The 19318-nt window shown below is 36.8% G+C and overlaps 1 protein-coding gene across 1 annotated transcript; it reads left to right on the top strand.

Moving 5' to 3' along the window:
* The first annotated feature begins 1188 nt into the window (after positions 1-1188).
* LOC140228870 (cyclic nucleotide-binding domain-containing protein 2-like) lies at positions 1189-17069 on the top strand. The gene is made up of 15 exons (XM_072309139.1): positions 1189-1209; positions 1645-1703; positions 6261-6378; positions 7526-7600; positions 8189-8277; positions 9228-9301; positions 9854-10026; positions 10995-11062; positions 12019-12096; positions 12432-12492; positions 13252-13381; positions 14431-14540; positions 15183-15245; positions 15736-15798; positions 16713-17069. Exons 1-15 carry the CDS (start codon positions 1189-1191, stop codon positions 17067-17069), a joined length of 1539 nt encoding a protein of 512 aa, XP_072165240.1.
* The last annotated feature ends 2249 nt before the right edge of the window (positions 17070-19318 follow it).

The following is a 19318-nucleotide window of genomic DNA, read 5'->3' as shown; positions in this document are numbered from 1 at the left end:
ACAAAGGTGGCAAATAACGTTAGAAATAGGAAAGGGCGGTTTGTAAATCACTGAGCAGCCCGAAGCAGATAGGCTGCACTGTGCAATAATAATAAAAAATAATCGACTAGTATTTCAGGAAAAACAGAAACAGAGTTGTATGTAAGACTAATAACCCTATTTTCTGACTCGTCTCTCATTAAAAAAATAGATAAATATTCTGAATTGTGTTGAAAAACCAACACGTTGCACTGCCCCGTACAAAGGCTTAGAAATCATTCGCTATTAATTTCAGAAACACTCAAGTTTGGTCAGCCAAAACAACGATATAACTGACTTACTGATTTAAAAGTTGAAAAGATTGAAGAATGCAGCATGTTGCAATTTGGAGAAAAAAAAATTAACAAAACGATCAACATATTTACTATAATGCGTACCAGTCTAATCCAATCAGAGGACTCCAAAGCGAAAACCAGCTACATTATTTGTATAACAACCAGGCAGAGAAAGATATAGCGCTCAGTTGTTAATAAGTCATGAATAATGAGTTGCTTATATCCGGGACTACGAGCAAAGGAGAGAAAAGAGTTAAGTTACAATCCTTGGCAGAAACAATTGGCAATCTCACATTCACCTGAAATTGTAACCCTATTGTCATTCAGTGGTTTATTATATTTGCTCGTTACCGACGACATTATTTGAACAACCTTCGATTATGATGCCACCAGAAGGTTCGAAAAACCACTACTAAAAGGTTCTCAATGATGCCCTGTCGAGGTTTCTCTTCTGTTGCTGTAGAAAAAAGAAAGAAAGAAAGAAAGAAAACCGAGATACCTAAGCGGGCATGAAGAAAGCGGCTTACGGCAGTGTGGGACAAGGAGGGGAGCAGGGACCGGGCGAGGGATAGGGTGTTCTCTTGTCGTGTAGGAAGGAAGAAGATCAAAAAAGTTGTTTGTTTTTGTTATTTTTCTTCCTCTTTTCAGCTAACAGTGCTGGTCTAAGCCGCTTACAGACGGGGTTGAAATATTTACCGAAAGGGCGCCGCGAGATGCGGACCACCGCCAACGGAGTTCCCTGTGCCTCTCCGTCCGTGTATGTCTACAGTGCATTTCAAACTGTAGTTTGAGTTCTTGGCTGATGGACAATCTTTAGCGAAATATTAACTTATTCTTTGCCTGTTTGTTTCACTGATATCACTTCTCTTCCAATATGCCGTTCACAGCGAAAGAGGTAAGTTAGACATTCAGCCGATTGTAACTTGAATTTCATTTCCGAAAAAACTCACTTTTCATACAAAGCAAACTGTGATTTATATGCATGTCGTGCCTGACCTTACCGATGTGATGGCTATCGGAGGTGAGACAGATATATGGAAATGGTTTCATGTGATACATTTGGGTTCCAAAAGTATCATTGTGCCTCATACGAAATATCACTTATTTACAACGTGTCATTGACGCAGACAATTGTATTCCTTCAAATATACGTCATTAAAACGAGGAAAAAAAGAAAACACGACACGAAAATTAAATATCCTTTTAACTTACAAAAATGCAGAAATTTTGACTCAGCATGCAGAGATTGATTGCTCTAGAAACTTTTGGCTAATGACACTAAAAAGAAATGACGATTAATCGCAATTTTGGTACACTTTTCTTGATTAAGGCACGATGGAAATTTATTCGAGCTGTCCGAATGATCATCATGCAGAACTCCATGAACAGGTGAGTATATCGGCTCATCCATTTCCTCTCATCTTTCTCCTTCTTCTCCTCCCTCCATCTATCTTTCTCTTTTTTTTTCTTCTTTTATTCTTCTTCAGCTCATCATCATCTCCATCTCTGTTTCCTTACAAAATGTTGATCTTACCTTATAGTGTATAAATGCCTTACGTGAAACAATAACAATATTGAGACAGACCATGATTAATACAAATACAATTTAGCTCCAAGTTTATTAACTGTGTTCATAATTTTATGCTTTATTCTTACATGTCATAGGGGCGATCCTAGAAGAATAAGGCAATGGCTGTGCGTCGAATTCATAGGATTATAAAGGTGGCAGTTTCCTTACCGGTTTTCTAGGCATTTTCCTTATTTTTTCATTATTAAATGTAGTTAACAACCACTCGCAGGTTAATTTTCTTTGCTTCTTTCTCCCTCATTCCTCTTGTCTATATTCAGCACCTTTTTATATTTTGAAACCTTGATTGCCCTACATTACTTTTTTTTTTTTGGGGGGGGGGGGTGGGTAGAATTCAAACTTCGAATCTTAATAGGAAAATACTGTGGAGACTTTATGGACAATCATGGACACTTTTAACAATTGGGGGAGGTATCAAAGCAGTCTATACTGCAGTAATTGATGCCTTTAAAAGAGAATAACAGAGGAGACAGACGCAGAAAAGAGTAGCAGTTGTAGAAGTAGAAGTAGTATAGTAGTAGTAGTAGTAGTAGTAGTAGTAGTAGTAGTAGTAGTAGTAGTAGTAGTAGTAGTTGTTGTTGTTGTTGTTGCAGAAGGGTTGTAGATAGCTGGAGAAGAGATGGTAAAGAAAACTGGAGAGAGGAGGAAGAAATAGAACTGGAAGAGGAAAAGAGAAAGAAGAAGACAGGAGGAATAGAAGGAAAAGAGGAAGATGAAGGAGAAAGAGTAAAAAAAAAGAAGTATAACAAAAAGAACAAAAAGGAGAAGAACATTGATATATTCAATAAGTCAAGAGAAGAAGCAATGAAGAAAATAACGATGATAGAATGCATGTTGAGAGAGGGAGGAGGACAGTAGTGAGAAAGAGGGGGCTGGCTGGAGCACCATCTTGCCAGTTACCTAATAACTCTTTTGGTAAATCGAAAACGTGAGCTGTTGACGACATCTTGTCTTTTAAGCAGCATACTGTTCTACCAGTCCCTGCTCCCTATCCTCGTTTATTCAACTTCTGTTTTTCCTCCGATGCCTTTCTAACAATCGCATGTTCTTTGCTTGTGTGGTTCGTGTACGCCTGCATCTCTCTCGTATATATCCATTCTTTCAATTGTCACAAAAGGGGTTTTCCAGTGCCTTTATTCCCGCGTTGATTACGAAGCCGTAGAAATGATTCTTGCCATTTCTTTCTTGCGTTCATTTACCCTTCTCTACACCGGGCTTTGCGGCGGATGTAGCTCTTGGGCGATCAACCAACCCATTTATCGCTGTCACGATGTGTACCGCGCATCGTGGCCACTGAGATAAAGCATATTGGTATATTTTTTGCCTTCTGACGAGAACCTTTTCGTCACGCGAACATATTACAACATCTAACCATCTAACGTGATATCGATTTCATAGTCATAACTTCCCTTTCTTCATTATAATTTAACCTGGGAAATGTATCAAGCGGACAAAGGAAATAAAACTTTCTTACCAGAACGAAACAGAGAAATGTTATTTTTATGTCATGGACGAAAAAAAAAAAAACATTAGCAAAGACCTGAGACATGGTATTGTACAGGCAAAATGCAGCTTTCTTCGAAAATTCTCGGATACTTTGAAGTATTTCATGTTGGTTTTTGGTTGTTGAAGTGTTTTGTTTATTTGTTTGGTTTTTTTTTTTTGGTTGCTTTTTGTTGCTAATCTGTTCTTCAACTATTCTTTACAATATCTTGGCAGGAATACTAACCCATGTTATCAATATGTATACGAAGGCGAAACAACATTCAAAATTAGGGTGAGTCACGATGTAAAATCGACTCATGCATTGATGCACTTTTACTTTTGTGCACAATACGACTCTTTATTTGTGATTCAAGTAAAATAGGTGAATACTCCTTCCGTGTGAAGTGGGTCGAACTTTTCATTACGCATGAAGTATAAAAGTTTCATGTAAAGCTACTTTTTTTTACCATCATCTTAGTGACATTAAAAAAAAACCCATCGCCACCACTATCATCACCTCAATCACCATCATCACCGCCAATGTCGTTTCAATCGTTGTCGTAATCGATGTTGCCTGCCACTTACACTCGTTATTGATCTTTCTTCGTAATATATAGACCTACATACCAATCTGAACAAATCTCAGAGCCTAAATTCTTGTCCTAAGTGTCCTGACACTCAACTCTCCCGTCGTCAAATATGTCTGTCCGTTATATTGTTTCCTCGACCCTCTTACACGTCTAGTTTCGCCCGTTACGTCGATCGACGCGTACCTCATCATTTCTTGTTTCGATCCCTTTCAATTTCCTCCCTTTACCTGAAATGCTTTGACTTTCCCTATGTCAACTCGTTCTCGTTGTCAATCAAGTTGTAATCCACCACTTTAAACTTTGGTTTGTTTTGGGGATTCTTCCTTTTTTCCCTTCAAAATAGAGCCAAGTCGAAAGTCACTCTGTCGCAGACGGATTAATCACCTGTAAACAGGGGTGAAATGTTACACAATTCCTTCTTGTAACCCCTTCTTTACACCTCGGCCGGTTCATGGAGTCACCGATTTTAAATCTTCTCTTCTTTATTTTTTCCGCGGAGTATCATTTTGACAAAGGTTTATAGAGCTCTTTTCTCGAAAGCAAGAGAGTGAGAGAGCCCTAACGTTCTCTTCGCACCGACGCGCAAATATTTGCAGAGCTGTCGCCGAGACCGACATGGTTTCATTAACGTTGCCATGGCGACGTATGTTTGCGCTAAGCACCTGTAGGCCTGGTAGAGCAAAACTTACTCTACCTTCCCAGCGCCCACAACTCCTTTTACAAACAAAACGAAAAAAAAAAAAAATCACGACAGAACAAGAAGCGATGTCGAAATTGTTTTCACTGTTTCTAAAGGTCAGTCATCATTCAGTGACTTAGTAAATAACTCATTGAGTTCTGAATTCATATTGCAATATCAAGTCATGATGTCATATAAACGTCATAAGAAGAATTAGTAGAAAAATGCAATTTGGTTACTGTAAGAGTTGACGTAGGATGCTACCTGCGTCCTCAATCTCTGCCAAAGAATTGGAAATATCCCTTAAAAAAAACCTTCCGGGTAAAAGTTTTCGTGAAACATGATAAAGATATTCATTCATCTTATATTACGGATGAATCTGAGAAATCTTAAAGACCCACTTTCATGGAGGAAGGCAGTACGCTGTATTTTGTCCCACCCCCCCCCCAAAAAAAAAAAGAAAAAAAAATCCCACCAGAGACCAAGAATATACAATACACTGACCGACAGTGTCATTTTACTGCTACTGTTTGTTGAAGTGTTGTCATTATGTTTTGGAAGGTTTGGGCCAGGGATAGTATAGTATTGGTTGAGGCGAGGATTCAGCTTTTAACACTTTGTAAAAATTAGAAACAACTCTATGAAATGTTAAAGAGCGTACAATTCTAAGGGGAATTAAAAGTTTCTTTGATGAAGATCAGCTTTGAAATGACTGATGTTTCCAAAGACAAGGTAAAACAAAGAGATCCTAATAAATGTTGCGCCTGTTGCATTTTATTTGTATATATACGTATATACATATTTGTTTTCTCAGCCATTTCAAGACTAATTTTCATCAAAGAAACTGTGAGTTCCTTACAAGAATTTCATGTTCTTTCATATTTCATAAGAGGTTTCTCATTATCACACACACACACACACACACACAACATACACAAAGTTGGAAACCTGCAGCCTGAGCTAAACCAGAACTGTATAACATCCAATTTTAAGCTCTACTGTAAAGTCTTAGTGTAATAAGCTCTGGAATAGGCGTGTAAAAATTACAAAATGCATGCGTCAAACTGCTTTTGACATTTTCCTGACATCCCAGCAAAATATCATAAACGTTTGCCGGACATTCTGTCGATACTCTACCAAGGTTAGGGTACCGTGGTAGAGTTGATGAGGGTTTAGACTTCGAAGCAAAGGTCATGCCATTGGGTTTGATCCTTGGAAAAGGTGTTATATCTACAATATCTCTCTTGGTCCGGGTGAATTACCAGGTGAAATTGGAGTAATATCAATGACAGGATCCTCTAATATGTCAGTGCCAATGAAGGAAAAAAAGAAACGATCCTTAATTACCATGTCGCTGGCCATCAATTTTGTCTTGAACACAACACGTGTTTTATTTGAACAAACATAACATTTTGAAAATAGTGTTGATATTGTGTTGAAACCAACATATTGGTTTGCTGATGCAATATCAAGCACTCGGCATTGACCTGTTAGAAACCTTTTCTAACACAAAATTGCTTTCCAAAATTGCTTTCCAAAACAAAAATAACTTTTTGTAAGAACTAACCCTTTTTCTCTCCTGTTTCTGTACATGGACACGGCAGGAGCGCGGCAGAGCTCGAGGAAGAAGACCAGGTTCTCTCATTTGTGTATCACGTCGATGGCTCAAATCAACCGGAAGAACTAACATTCGACAAGAAGTACTTCCAGGTCAAGACAGAAGTACGTATAGAACGAGGGTAATGGTATCATGAACGAATCAATCTAGATTGAATTTGATATAAACTTTGAGATAAGGTTCTCAATCTCATTTGTCAGTTTTCTGTTTTCTTTTGACAGTTTTTTTTTTAAATAATAATCTGTCATAAACATCATTGCACACTAATTTTTTATCGATCTATTTTCTTCTTCCTTTACAAAAGAGCTACCTCGTGATTGTCAATGTGTGTCTCTGTGGACGTGTTTGTATGAGTGTATTACTCTGTCTTTTTTCTATTTCTTAGGCAATTTGCCCAGTTTATTTTAGTTGTGCAATTTGATTTCTTTTTCCCCCAATTTTTTTTTTTTTTTTTTTTTTTTTTAAATGAGAGGACTGCATATTACAAGCTCTGCTTTTTAGTAGTCCCGGCCCCCATTTCTAGCAACATTGTTTCGGAATTTACCATAAAGATGTAACATTTATTTGTATCTCTGTTAACAATTCACTGTTCCTTAATTACATGTTATTATGTTTATTACATTGTTGTACTGATCTTGTGTAATTATAGTATGTTTACTCACATATTTCATCGCAGGGGCAGATCCAGGGAGGACCGCAACCAGCGCACGCCCCCCCCCCTTTATTTTTTGTTGAAACAAAAGAAATAAAAAGAAAAAATGGGGGAGGGGTGCGTGCGCCCCTCCCTTTAATTTTGTAAACACGCCCCCTCTTTACGGAATTCCTGGATCCGCCCCTGCATCGTATCATCAATTTAGAGATCTAACAACTTGAACGTGAATTTGAAGTATTTATAAAGGTATCTAGTAGTTTATATATATATTCAATCTCTTCCTGTCAAATATTTTCTGTTGTTTAATATACTGCCCTTAATATCGTTAACGAAGCTTTTAAATCTAGTCCACATTCTTGTCAGTGATTTGCCTTAACAAAATATCTGACGAGATCATAAAAAAAAAAACCCGGCAGATGAAGAGAGGCGCGTTTTGCTATCAAAAGAGCAATTTTTGAATCGCATAATGGGGAAATATCTTTTGAGTGCATGTACGTGTACATGTTCAGTCAGCAATGTTTAGCTTGATGGAAATTAATATCGATTGAATACATTGAGTGCCATTTTTGAACGACGTTCTTACGCCATGTTCATTTCAGATCATGATGACCCAAGAGGTCAAGAACGCCCTCTCTCTGGAGCCAGAGGAAAGACGACCCGATCAACTGCAGCTGGTAAGTAACGAAAATATGGAATGTCATTGGACAAGTATAGGTTGCTATGGTCATCCGTTGAAGTGCCCCCGATAGGAGGCACTCGTCATATATCATTCGGACATTTAAGTGGTATGAAATGAAGGGTACACACAGCACAGGTTTTGGTATTCCTTCTCGGTCTCTTTTTGTACATGTGAAATAAATAAGCCCAATTAGTGTTTCACGATTTCGATTGAGATTCCGTTTATTTTGTTTCATTTTAGTTCAGTTTGGTTTAACTGAATTCATTCTAACTCAGTTCACCATCTAGCTTCCATGTGGTTACTGATTCATATTTTCGATTGAGATTCACGTTTATTCTATTTCATTTCAAATCAGTTTGGTTTAACTGAATTCATCCCCTGAACTGATTAAACTGAATTCAGTTCTCTACGTCTGTCTGTCTGTTGTTGTTTTTTTTTTATCACGTACTTTTGCACCCCCTTATCATAGATTGAGTAATTAATTGAATAAATTAATCAATAAAGTAATGAATGAATAAATGGTAGATTTCTACCTGCTCCAATCACTTTGCCTGTCTTCTTCTTGCCTTTACCATGTTTACAGGCTCTGAAAGGACTCCAATCCATATCATCGTTTGCAGAATATCCGCTGCACATCCAAGAAAAGTTGGTCCGAGTTGCTTTCTCTTACAGGTATTTATAAGATTACAAAAATACACGTGTGTTATACGTTTTCAATTCAAGCATTCGTTGTTAACAATAGTATACTTCCGGTGACTGCATATCAACTGATTCAAACTATCAAGCGTGGTCAGACTCGACCTCGTTATGACAAAGAATGCATTAAAAAAAAAAGGCGTCCGTGCTCAGACACGTCTTGGGAAAATAAAAAGGAGTGTAGCACATACGAGTCGAGTAGCACGCTGGATGGTCACATCTTGATGCAAATGTTACACCATCAGGAAAAGTTGCTTTGATCAAAATCGACTTTAAGCTGACGTGAAATCAGCAAACCTGTTTTGTTTTTTGTTTTTTTCACTGCTTCATCGACCCTTTTCTATTCTCTTCACGCAAACAACCCTGTCTTTCGGCTGAGATAAAAACAAACGCGAGTGTCTACTGTCTTGAATTCAAAAGTTCCTGAAAGATTCCACATAAGAGAGATTGACTATCGTTTGTTTTCTCTTGATATACGTAGTTGTTGTGATTAAAATAAAAAAAAATAATTGCTTAAAAGAAATGACAAGTATGCCAAGTAGAGCTTTACTTAATGTAAACTTGCTGAGCGTCACGCAATGTCAAGACATGAAAACCTGTGTCTGAGGACTAACAAATTTACGATAACTAAGTAATATTTTACATGTCGAGCTAAATGCAAGTACTCCTTTTGGTGACAATTATGTATATGTGGGAGATGTTAATCTCTGTTTTCCGTTTGCAAATTTTCTTATGGAATGTTTGAAGACATTGTTTAGCATGCAGTACTGACGTAAACGTCTTATTTTTGTCTAGATGCTTGTTATCTATTCCGGGAAATGCTTAAAATAAATGAGGACACAACAGACAGGATGAACACCAGATTTTTGTTTTGTTTTGTTTTCGTTTTCGTTTTTGTCCCTAAAATTCTTCTTTGCTTTGAACAGCATCCCGGAAAAGAAAGTCATCATCCGACAGGGTCACAATGCCGAGAATTTTTACTTCCTGGTTCAAGGCGTCGGTGAGTTCACTTGCCATATCTCACGTCATAATCCACGCTCTACAGGAAACGGGAGTTTGATAACTTTCTTGTAAGATACAAAAATTTAATCTTTAGTTAAATTGCTTGTAATATTTGGGTTCGTTTGGTTCGGGTGTTTTTCTTTTAATCTTTCCATTCTTATTAAACAACATCAAGCAAAATTACAGAGATCAAAAACATGATTATACAAATAAAAAATAAACAAGAAAAGAAAAAAAATAAGATAAAGCAGCATACAAAAACCAATAATGTCAACTACAAATTACTAAACAATATGCATTGTATCAAGTAAAACAGTGTTATAACGAGGTTTTTAGGAACATATTTTTACAATTAACCCTTTGCTTCATCAGGTCCGTAATCTATCAAGATACAGAAACAAACAATAAAAAAGGACTTTTTTTTTTTTAACCGGAAGGCGATCATAACACGAAATGATCAGAATCAACTGTGCAAGCTGTATCTACATATTGTTACTCACGCTGGCTGCAGTCTTGTATTTCTTCGTTCTTTGTCATTTCTCTCCATAAGTTTCTGTGAAGAAAACCGAGTGCAATTCCACGAATAATGAAGCCATCACGACCGAGATCGGCAGGTTTCGAAAGGGCGACTGTTTCGGAGAGCGCGAACTCCTGCACGGGGATTTGAGGCCCAACACCATCACTGCCGAGACACCTAGCCAGTTGATCGCGATCGAGAAAGAGGTAGACTGTTGCCCTGGGGGCGACCTGTTACCAGGCTTTTTATGTTGTTCTTCCCGTGAAGCGAATAGATAATGAGAAATAAAGTCAAGAATAAAAAAAAAGGGGGGGGGGGGGAAGCCTATCAGATGAGCGCGTCTTTTCATCAGTCAGTATGTATGTAAAACAAGAAAGAGCCAAAGAAAAGAAGATCATAATGTTAAAGGGTGTGTACAGTTCTGGTCGAGGTGAGGATTTAGCTTTTAACGTTTTGCGAGATATTCAGAAACCACTCTATGAGATGTCAGAGAGCATGCAGTTCTAAGGGGTATCGAAAGTTTATTCGATGAAAATCGGTTTTGAAATGGCTGAGATATCCAAAAACAAGGTGAAACAAAGAGATCCTAATAAAGTTGTGGCATGTCGCCTTTTATTAGCACTTTTGGGGATATCTCGGCCATTTGAAAACCAATTTTCATCAAATAAACGTTGAATCCTTCTTAAAAATACATGCTCTTTCATTTTCAAAAGAGGCTTTTCATTATCTCACTTAGGAATGTTCAAAACATGAATCCCCACATCAACCAATACTGTACAGTCCCTTTAAGGTCTCACTCTCTCAAACAAATTGTCTTGTTAATGCCATAGAGACATAAACAAGGAACGGGAAAACGACAAGGATGGGATGCGCCTTTGATAATGATGCATTTACTGGTAAACAACAACAACAACAACAACAACAAACAAACAAACACAATTGTTGTGCTATTAGTAGGCAGAACGAAAAGGTAGCAATTTTTGTTACAAAAAAGTGTAGACTTTGCTTTAGAATATGATAGCTATCTGTCTTGTTTCCTAATGCTGAACATGCACGTGCTCAGATACAACACGATTCAATTTCCATCGCACTTAATTTGCACTTTATCTGCTCATTCTAACTCATACCGCACAGAAGACAAATGTTCCCATGTTTGTCATTTTTACTTATACAGGACTTCCTCGATATGTTCATGGGAGAAGGAGAAAGCGGAAGGGAAATCGAATATCTCACATTTTTACGGTAAGCAGCCGTTTCGCCGTTATTGTCTTACTGCATGTATCGCTTCAAACGCTAGATGGCGTTGTTCTGCATTGTGCCAGAACTCGTTGCAACAGTTCGCCCCAGACCTTTTTATGTTTTGAAAGTTAGTGACTGCGATAATTACAGATAATTAACGCACTATATTGAATAGAAACCTCGTCATTTGCAGAACATTTGAGGAAAGTAACATTGATGGACCCAAGCCATTTAATTTCGATACAAACTATAAAAGAAGTCCTACATCTTCTGGAACCTTAATAAGTTGATGCATATCAGCAGAATATTGTACGATATCCTGGCCAGGGATATTTTGCCTTTCAAAGAATTTTCATACGATGTGGAAAAAAAGAAACTTTATGAAAACACGCGGTACTATTCATGAAAACTGAGACTTGTGTGACGTATTTTCATTGATACTTCCATCGACTTTAGATATAAACAGATGATACCGGTAGTGGTAGCAGTAGTAGCAGTAGTAATTACTACAGTTTTAACAATAATGGTAATGACAACAACAACAACAACAATAATAATAATAATGATAATGATAATGATAATAATAATAATAACAATAATGATAATAATAATAATAATAATAATAACAATGATAATGATATAATAATAATAATAATAATAATAATAATAATAAAATATAAATAATAAAAATGATAATAATCATAATGATGATGATGATAATAATAACAATAAGAGTAATAATAATAATAATAATGATAATAATAATAATAATGAAATATAAATAATAAAACATAGATAATAAAAATGATAATAATGATAATGATAATGATATCTAGGGAAACATTTTCACCGAAGGAAGAACGAAGTTGTTTAGAGCTCCTTCTATCTTTTTATTCATTTATTTTTTTTGTATCGTGATCTAAACGGCCCCCTGTCTGTCATTTTGTGTTGCTGAACAGGACGCTACCCTTCCTAAAAGGCTGGCCCGTGACGAAACTCAACCACCATCCCCAGATGTGCCTCATACATTTCTTCAAGTAAGTTTCCCAACTAAACTCCTACGCAGAGACCAAACAATGCTGCCAAATACACCACGCCGTATGCTATGAACAATTTACGTGTGTGTGTGTGTGTGTGTGTATATATATATATATATATATGAATATATATGACATATATGTATATAATATTATGTATATATATATATATATATATATATATATATATATATATATATATATATATATATGGTGGATGGTGAGATATAAATATATATTCATATATAAAACAGAGACAGAAACATGCACATGTTTTCAAACTATTATACTATACTATATACGTCTATAATGATTATGTATTTTTGTCTTATTAGAACCGGTTCTGTGATTGTGAAAGACAGCAATGCGTCGGATTGGCTGTACATCATCAAGTCAGTAAGTTTGAAGTCCAGAGATGTACATCAGGCATGGAGATGAATTCCTCCCAGGTTTTATATCTATATTAGTATAAGTGATTGTGATGTTGGAAATGATTCATCTATACAAGCCGAAGAGATCGAGCGCAGCAAGCCAGAAGAGCTTATCCTGACAGACTCTTGAACCCCAAGAGAAAAAGAACAACAATATTCAGGACATTAATTGCACATCCTGTCAGTTTATATGCAGGTTACGGAACCTGAACGGTCTGGATATTGGGCCTGAGTGATTGTAATAAAAAACAAAGCTGACAAAGTATTTGAAGTTATTTCATTTCATTTCACTTCATTTATTGCTCCTGTATGGTGCAAATCAACCTAATATCACTTCAGAAAACATACACATTGATTCATCATTCATCATGGCTAACTTTGCATATGAGAGACAAAGAAATCATCGTGAGAAAATACAGAGATATAATAAAAGGGGAAAAATCAAACTACCATAGCTGCAGTTAAGCAGTCATTTAGTTGATTTGTTCTTAGTCATTCTTCGTGTCTGTTAGTTTATATCGCTGATAAATCGTCAAACACGTTTCATTCTTCACATATGTCTTTCTTGATTGTGTACGACAATGTCATGGCGAAGATTTTTAAAAAAGTTTGGACATCAAGTGATCTTTTAGTCGTTGGTACCGATTTTTATTTCATGATGAAAAACAGTTAAAAAAAATAAGAAAGAGAAATAACTGATTTTTGTTTCAATTTGGCGCCACAGGGATCCTGTCACGTGATCAAGCAGCTGAGAGAGACTCAGAGTACCGTTTTGGCGGGAAAATCACGATCGCTTTTCACGCCTGATGTGGACAAGTTATCATCATTCAGACCTCGTGATGGACTACACATAGGTAGGACGCCCCCTGGTCAGACTAACGCGGTAAAATATAAGTACACATAAGTGCTTTCAGTTTACAGGCATAATCTATTTCCAAATTGTGACTTAGGGTTAGTAGATTGGAGAAAAAAAGTGCAATGATTGATGACGACTGAAATAAGAGGGAAAGAGAAGATTGGATGAAAGATAAGCGAGACTGTCTTGTTATCTGTTTATCCATTTATCTATCTATCTATCTATCTATCTATCTTTATTTCTGTATTTCCATTTGTTTAGCCATCTATTTGGCTAAATGCCTTAAATTTAAAAGGAAACAAACTTGTAAAAGTGCTTGTATTGGATTGCGATACATCCTTTGTCAGGAAGGACACATTACAATTTTCTACTTATATTTTACATAATATCATATTTTTATCAAATTTATTTCGAGGACCTACGTTTTCGACGCTTCGATCAGTGTATTCCGATCTCTGTCAGAGAGGATATTCTAATCATTAACGAAGATCAGAATGTACTGATCTAGACATCTAATGAACAGGTCTAGAATTGCCAAGACCACATTGAAAAAAACAAAAACAAAACAAAACAAAAAACAGAAGAAATAAATCAAGGTATAGTCACCTGTAATCCAATGGGGTTAGACCCTTTCATTACGCAAACCTTCAGTGAACGTCAAGTATTGTTGGATTAATTATACAGCATTACATGCATATGGATTATTTAGTTTTATTATTGTTTTTTTTTAGTTTCATCTGTAAACTATAGTATGCTACACTGCAACGGGAAACCCCCATTCACATGTCATCGGAGTTATTTCAAGTGATCAAACATCAAATAAAGTAGCAGATTGAGATGAATTGAATCCCAAATTTAGAAGAATATTGTCCTTTCTCTATTAAGTCGACATTTCAGTTTATCCCTTGGGAGCGATCAAGTCTAATAAGGATTTTAGGATATTACTTTTCACATGTAAAATTATTGAAGATATAATTTGAAAAATACCTCAATTATGAATATTCCAATTAAGGTTTTAAACGGATATTTTCATTTCGGTTTATCTAGGTTCGAAAATCGACAGCAGAAGACGGAAATCATCGATATCGTCCGAGGCCTCGTCGATCACGATCAATGATATGACGCCACGACGAAGAAGATCAAGTCCCGGAGATGAGGTTGGCTTTCCTCGTGACTTATATATATAGTATATTCATATCTACTGTGTTTCTAAGTACATTCATGAATCCATATACACGGTATCAATATATCTATACCAGTCCTATAGCTTACTCGTAAACCAAGATAATGTTTGATATAAAACTATTCCTGAATATAGTGAGAAATCATGTCGAATTTTCAAGTGAAACACAGTATTTATCATTATGTAACTTTGCATGAGTTTGTTGGAAAGGTTTGGCCAGCATACAATGAATAGAGATATTCGTTTCAAAGTTCAAACCTTATTTTCATTCTTCTTGTCAATAGAATAAACAAAACAATGATTACAATTGGACATGTATTTGAATAATACACAGGACGCAAAACTAACAGTATGTTCATGTCTACAAGATCAATGCAGAAAGAATGATATACAGACACATTCATATATTCCACGACAGAAAATATACCCGCTCACTGTTTTGTTGACTCTAGGATTCACTTAACATACTAACATAAAGATTAGTTCAGCGTCAAATCGACTACGTGCAGAAAACCGCTTCTCATAAAATTAGCTCATCTCAAGTTTAAAGTTACTTCCTCCTTTACATGGGATTGCGGCCTCACATATCTTACTTTCTCTGTTCATCTCTCTGTAGGTGAAACAGGCGGAGAAAGTGGTCTTTGTGCAAATTGACGTGCTACGCCAGAAGGACGTCTTCGTAAGTAACATTAAGAATATTGATAATGACTGTGATAATACAGATAATCAAAAGAATAACCATTACGATTGTGTTGACTGTGGGGGCGCTGTAGCATAGTGGATAAGACTCCCGACTCCCGATCAGAGGACCCGAGTTCGAATCCCGCCCAATGCATACGTCCTTGGACAAGATGTTTTTACCTACTATGTCCCTCTCGACCCAGATGTATAAATGGGTACCTGGCAACGCTAGGGTAATAATGATAGCAGGGCCCTATGGTAGGGCAGTGGCAACACTGAAGAGGCTACCCTGGGTATCAAAATAAGGCCTTATTATTATTATCATTATTATTATTTGTAATTTTTGGATAACGATGATGGTGATGATATACAGATGACACTAGTAATCATGCTTATGATAAAGATGATTATATCAGTGACAATGGCAGACAATGTCATGCATGAGTTTTGTTTTAAGCGACCTTTCTTTGTATTGTATTTCTTAACAGGGTCTTCCAATGTTGTGTCGGGAGTGTGGTTTTATTGACGTGGATCAGCCTAGCTTGAGCTTGGTGAGTTGTCACGCATAAGAAAGGAAAATCTTAAAGCTTATATAATATGATATGCATAAAAATGTAATATATATATATATATATATATATATATATACACACATAGTTATATAAAGCTTCCGTTTTTTTTTTTGGGGGGGGGGGATAGAAGATGGACAGATATATGAGGAAAGCAGTTAGGACTTTTTGATACTGTTTATTTTTGCTGCCATTAATGTTCCTGAATTATACCACATGTTGTATACAGTACATGAGTTAAGAAAGACACAGGTGGTGTAAGCACCAAGTTGGATTCGAACCTGTGATCTTCCGATACCCTCTTGGCAGCAGGCCATATATTATGTCACCACAGTCACGGTGGCACATAACTAGTGGTGACCTCTAGTAATGTGACTGTCTTCTTATTCCTAGATTTTTTTTTTTGTATAATACGTATTTATAGTTTTGCCTGCCATGAGTTGCAGCTGCTAAGACAACTACACGTACGTCTACTATGTTACCTCTGCTACGTGCAATTTACTGTGACTGCACATATTTTCTTCTAATAATTCCATTCGTACATGTTTTGTCTTCTTCTAAACCCGCTACTGTACTATACAACTACACGTGCGCTTTGAGAACAGCAAAGGTGTGTTCATATCATCCGTAGAAGTAGAAATAGCAATAGTAGCAGCAGTGGTAGTTTTGTCTCAGTAGTCTGTAAGTGTAAACTTGTTTTTTTTCGCTTGTAAGGATTACTTATTTGACTTGATGGTAAACATGTTTATATTATATAACTTGTCGTTGTTGTTGTTGTTTTTTTGTTCCCGTTTATTATGTAAATATTTTGGGTTGTGCAAAATTAAATATTTTTAATGGAAATGAAATGAAACGGTGTTAAGAAACTACCTTCGCTTTATTTTGTTCTTCGGCAGGTCAGTCGAGGTGCCGAGTGTATCATGATCAACAAGCGATTCTTCCTCGAGCAGGCTAACCAGTACGTCTACCGACACCTCAAGGAGATCGTCCGGCCCTACCCGCCTCGGGAGACTCTGCAGGAACACCTCCAACTCCACACAGACTGGGAGGACTACAAGAAGCGGGCCGTGTCCGACGTCCTGGCCTTCAAGTCGACCTTGAACTCATTATCCGACGTGACGTCGACCACCACTTCTTCTCCGACCTCGTCCGAGAACGGAAGGATGTCGAGAAAGCTGTCCGTCGACAGCAGTGTGTCTTCGTCGAGTCGACGCAAGTCAAGGATTAGTGGTCGGAAACATTCTACGCCGTAGTTTCGATCACGGCCTCCATTTATTGTATACCACAATATCTACCTCTGAGTTAAGACGCAGTTACTATCCGCACAAGGAAACCACATAGATCCAGGTGTCTAAATAATTGCATGCCTACTCTTTCTAACTAATGATAGAGTAAGTGCGTTTCTTGCGACACAGAGGAATAGATTAAACATGATAGTTACACTCTTTGCCATGTGCAATAAGGTCACAGCACTGCAATGATGTCCTTATTTATATCCTTATAAAAACAATCCCTATACTCTACGTATATCAACTGATTTGCCGATTTTGTACTCTTGAAATGACACGAGGAATGCGAATAATACCCTTGAATCTATTTAAGGCCAAATTCATTTGAAGCCTCCGGAATTAGTACAAATGAATGACTAATACTTTGAGCGTATATACATATATACTTTTACGAATAATCTACAAGTAATCTCTGCCGCACTTTACCCATCAGATCTCATCATGGATACAGAGAAATGAACAAGGTTGATGCGTCATTCATGTTCAGAGTGCGTGTTGTCAAAAAACGTGTCACTTTCCAATTTTTTCAAGCCTTCAAGTGAAAGAGCTCTCTTTCATCGTGTGCCTTTCATTGTAGAATTCCAGCAAAAGTGACTTCGTGAGTTTTCTTCGTTTGTTTGTGGAGACAGTTCTGCTAGACTAAAAAATGGGGTCAAGCTATAATCATATTTTTCTTTATTATTTGACTTCAGGTGAGATAATGGTCTACGTGTTTGAAATCGGAATGATTTCTATCTCAATCTTCCATCCCTCACTTGCTCTTTGATTCAAGGATTTTTCTGTTTGCCTGCTGGCTTTTTAAATCATTACACCAATTTCCTAGTCACCTGTCAATTTATAACTTATTTCTTTCGATTCTTTCGATTCTTTTAATCTCCTTATTTTTTTTAATGCATGACACTACGTAAATGTCATAGTCGATAAATATAGCCATGTCTTGCCAAATAATTCTCTTGAAACTTACCTGTAAATTCTAAATAAGCCTTCTATTATAGAGAAGCACAGTCAAATTACACTTTACATCTTTGGTTTATTGCCAATTAAACATGACTGAACGCACACGAATGGATACGAAAGACCGATAATATCTCCGCGTCAATGTTAAATGAAAGGAAGTATGATCATTGGGGCCCATTATAGAACGTTTTCATCGAGTTTTCACGGTCTACGTGAGACAATTTGTGGAGAACTTTGGCTATAAGTACATTTTCTTTTCTTTTTTACAGTTACATGCTATTGAAATGCTTGAAGAAAGATATGAATTATGATCATACACTGTCATGTGCACCAACTTAGTAAGATAGATCAGATGATATGGAGAGAAATAAAATAAAAAACATTTGCGTTATACGCTGCAACTGGAAATGACAAAACAAAAATAAAACTTACTACCGGATTTGTTACTTTTTGTGGTAATTTTGTTTGGAATTTATTACCATACTGTATATCAATCACTTCAATATTTCTTTCATTTGCCAACAGAACAAGTGAATATACAACTATGACATGTTTATGGTCAGCTCTATAAGAAATATACATCAATTTCATGCAGTTTTTAGTCTTTTTAAAAATAAACATACTTTAAAAAAAAAACTGGACAGACCAACTAAACCGTAGTTGTGAACCGTAGGTCCCCCGAATAGAATTTATTACACTACGAAATTAAGAACTCTAGACCATGAAGAGAAAATTCATGATATACAGGGAGAGGGGGGGGGGGGGAATCGAGAAATGCGACAACGACTACTACAAGATATAGTACACGGAGAAACACAAACAAACCCACAGGGACATCAAAACAGGAACAACAGTGCCTGCAAGCAAAGATTGGGGGGGGGGGGTATCACCATTACTTCTCCTGATACTATTTATTCAGTAGAAGATTGATGGATGAATATATTAACACACGGGGACATAAATTCATTAAAAAATGAGAAAAAATGACAGAAAGGTAGACGGATGAGAGGACGAAGGAATGAGGAAAAGATATGAGAAAGACAGAGGGAGGAGCGAGAAGAGGAAAGTTTAGATAGAGGGAAAGATACAGAGATAGATAGATAGGTAGTGTGTGTGTGTGTGTGAGGGAGGGAGCGAGGGAGAGTGAGAGTTACACTATTGGTTGTCTGCGCACGATTACATGGTGGAATTGCTCGCCAATTATATTAAATCCACTACTCTTTTAAAGAGGTCAACGCGACCATTGATCGAAGTGG

The sequence above is a fragment of the Diadema setosum genome, chromosome 5 (assembly GCF_964275005.1).
Source record: "Diadema setosum chromosome 5, eeDiaSeto1, whole genome shotgun sequence".
Lineage (NCBI taxonomy): Eukaryota > Metazoa > Echinodermata > Echinoidea > Diadematoida > Diadematidae > Diadema > Diadema setosum.
This window is presented reverse-complemented; position numbering and strand designations above follow the sequence as displayed.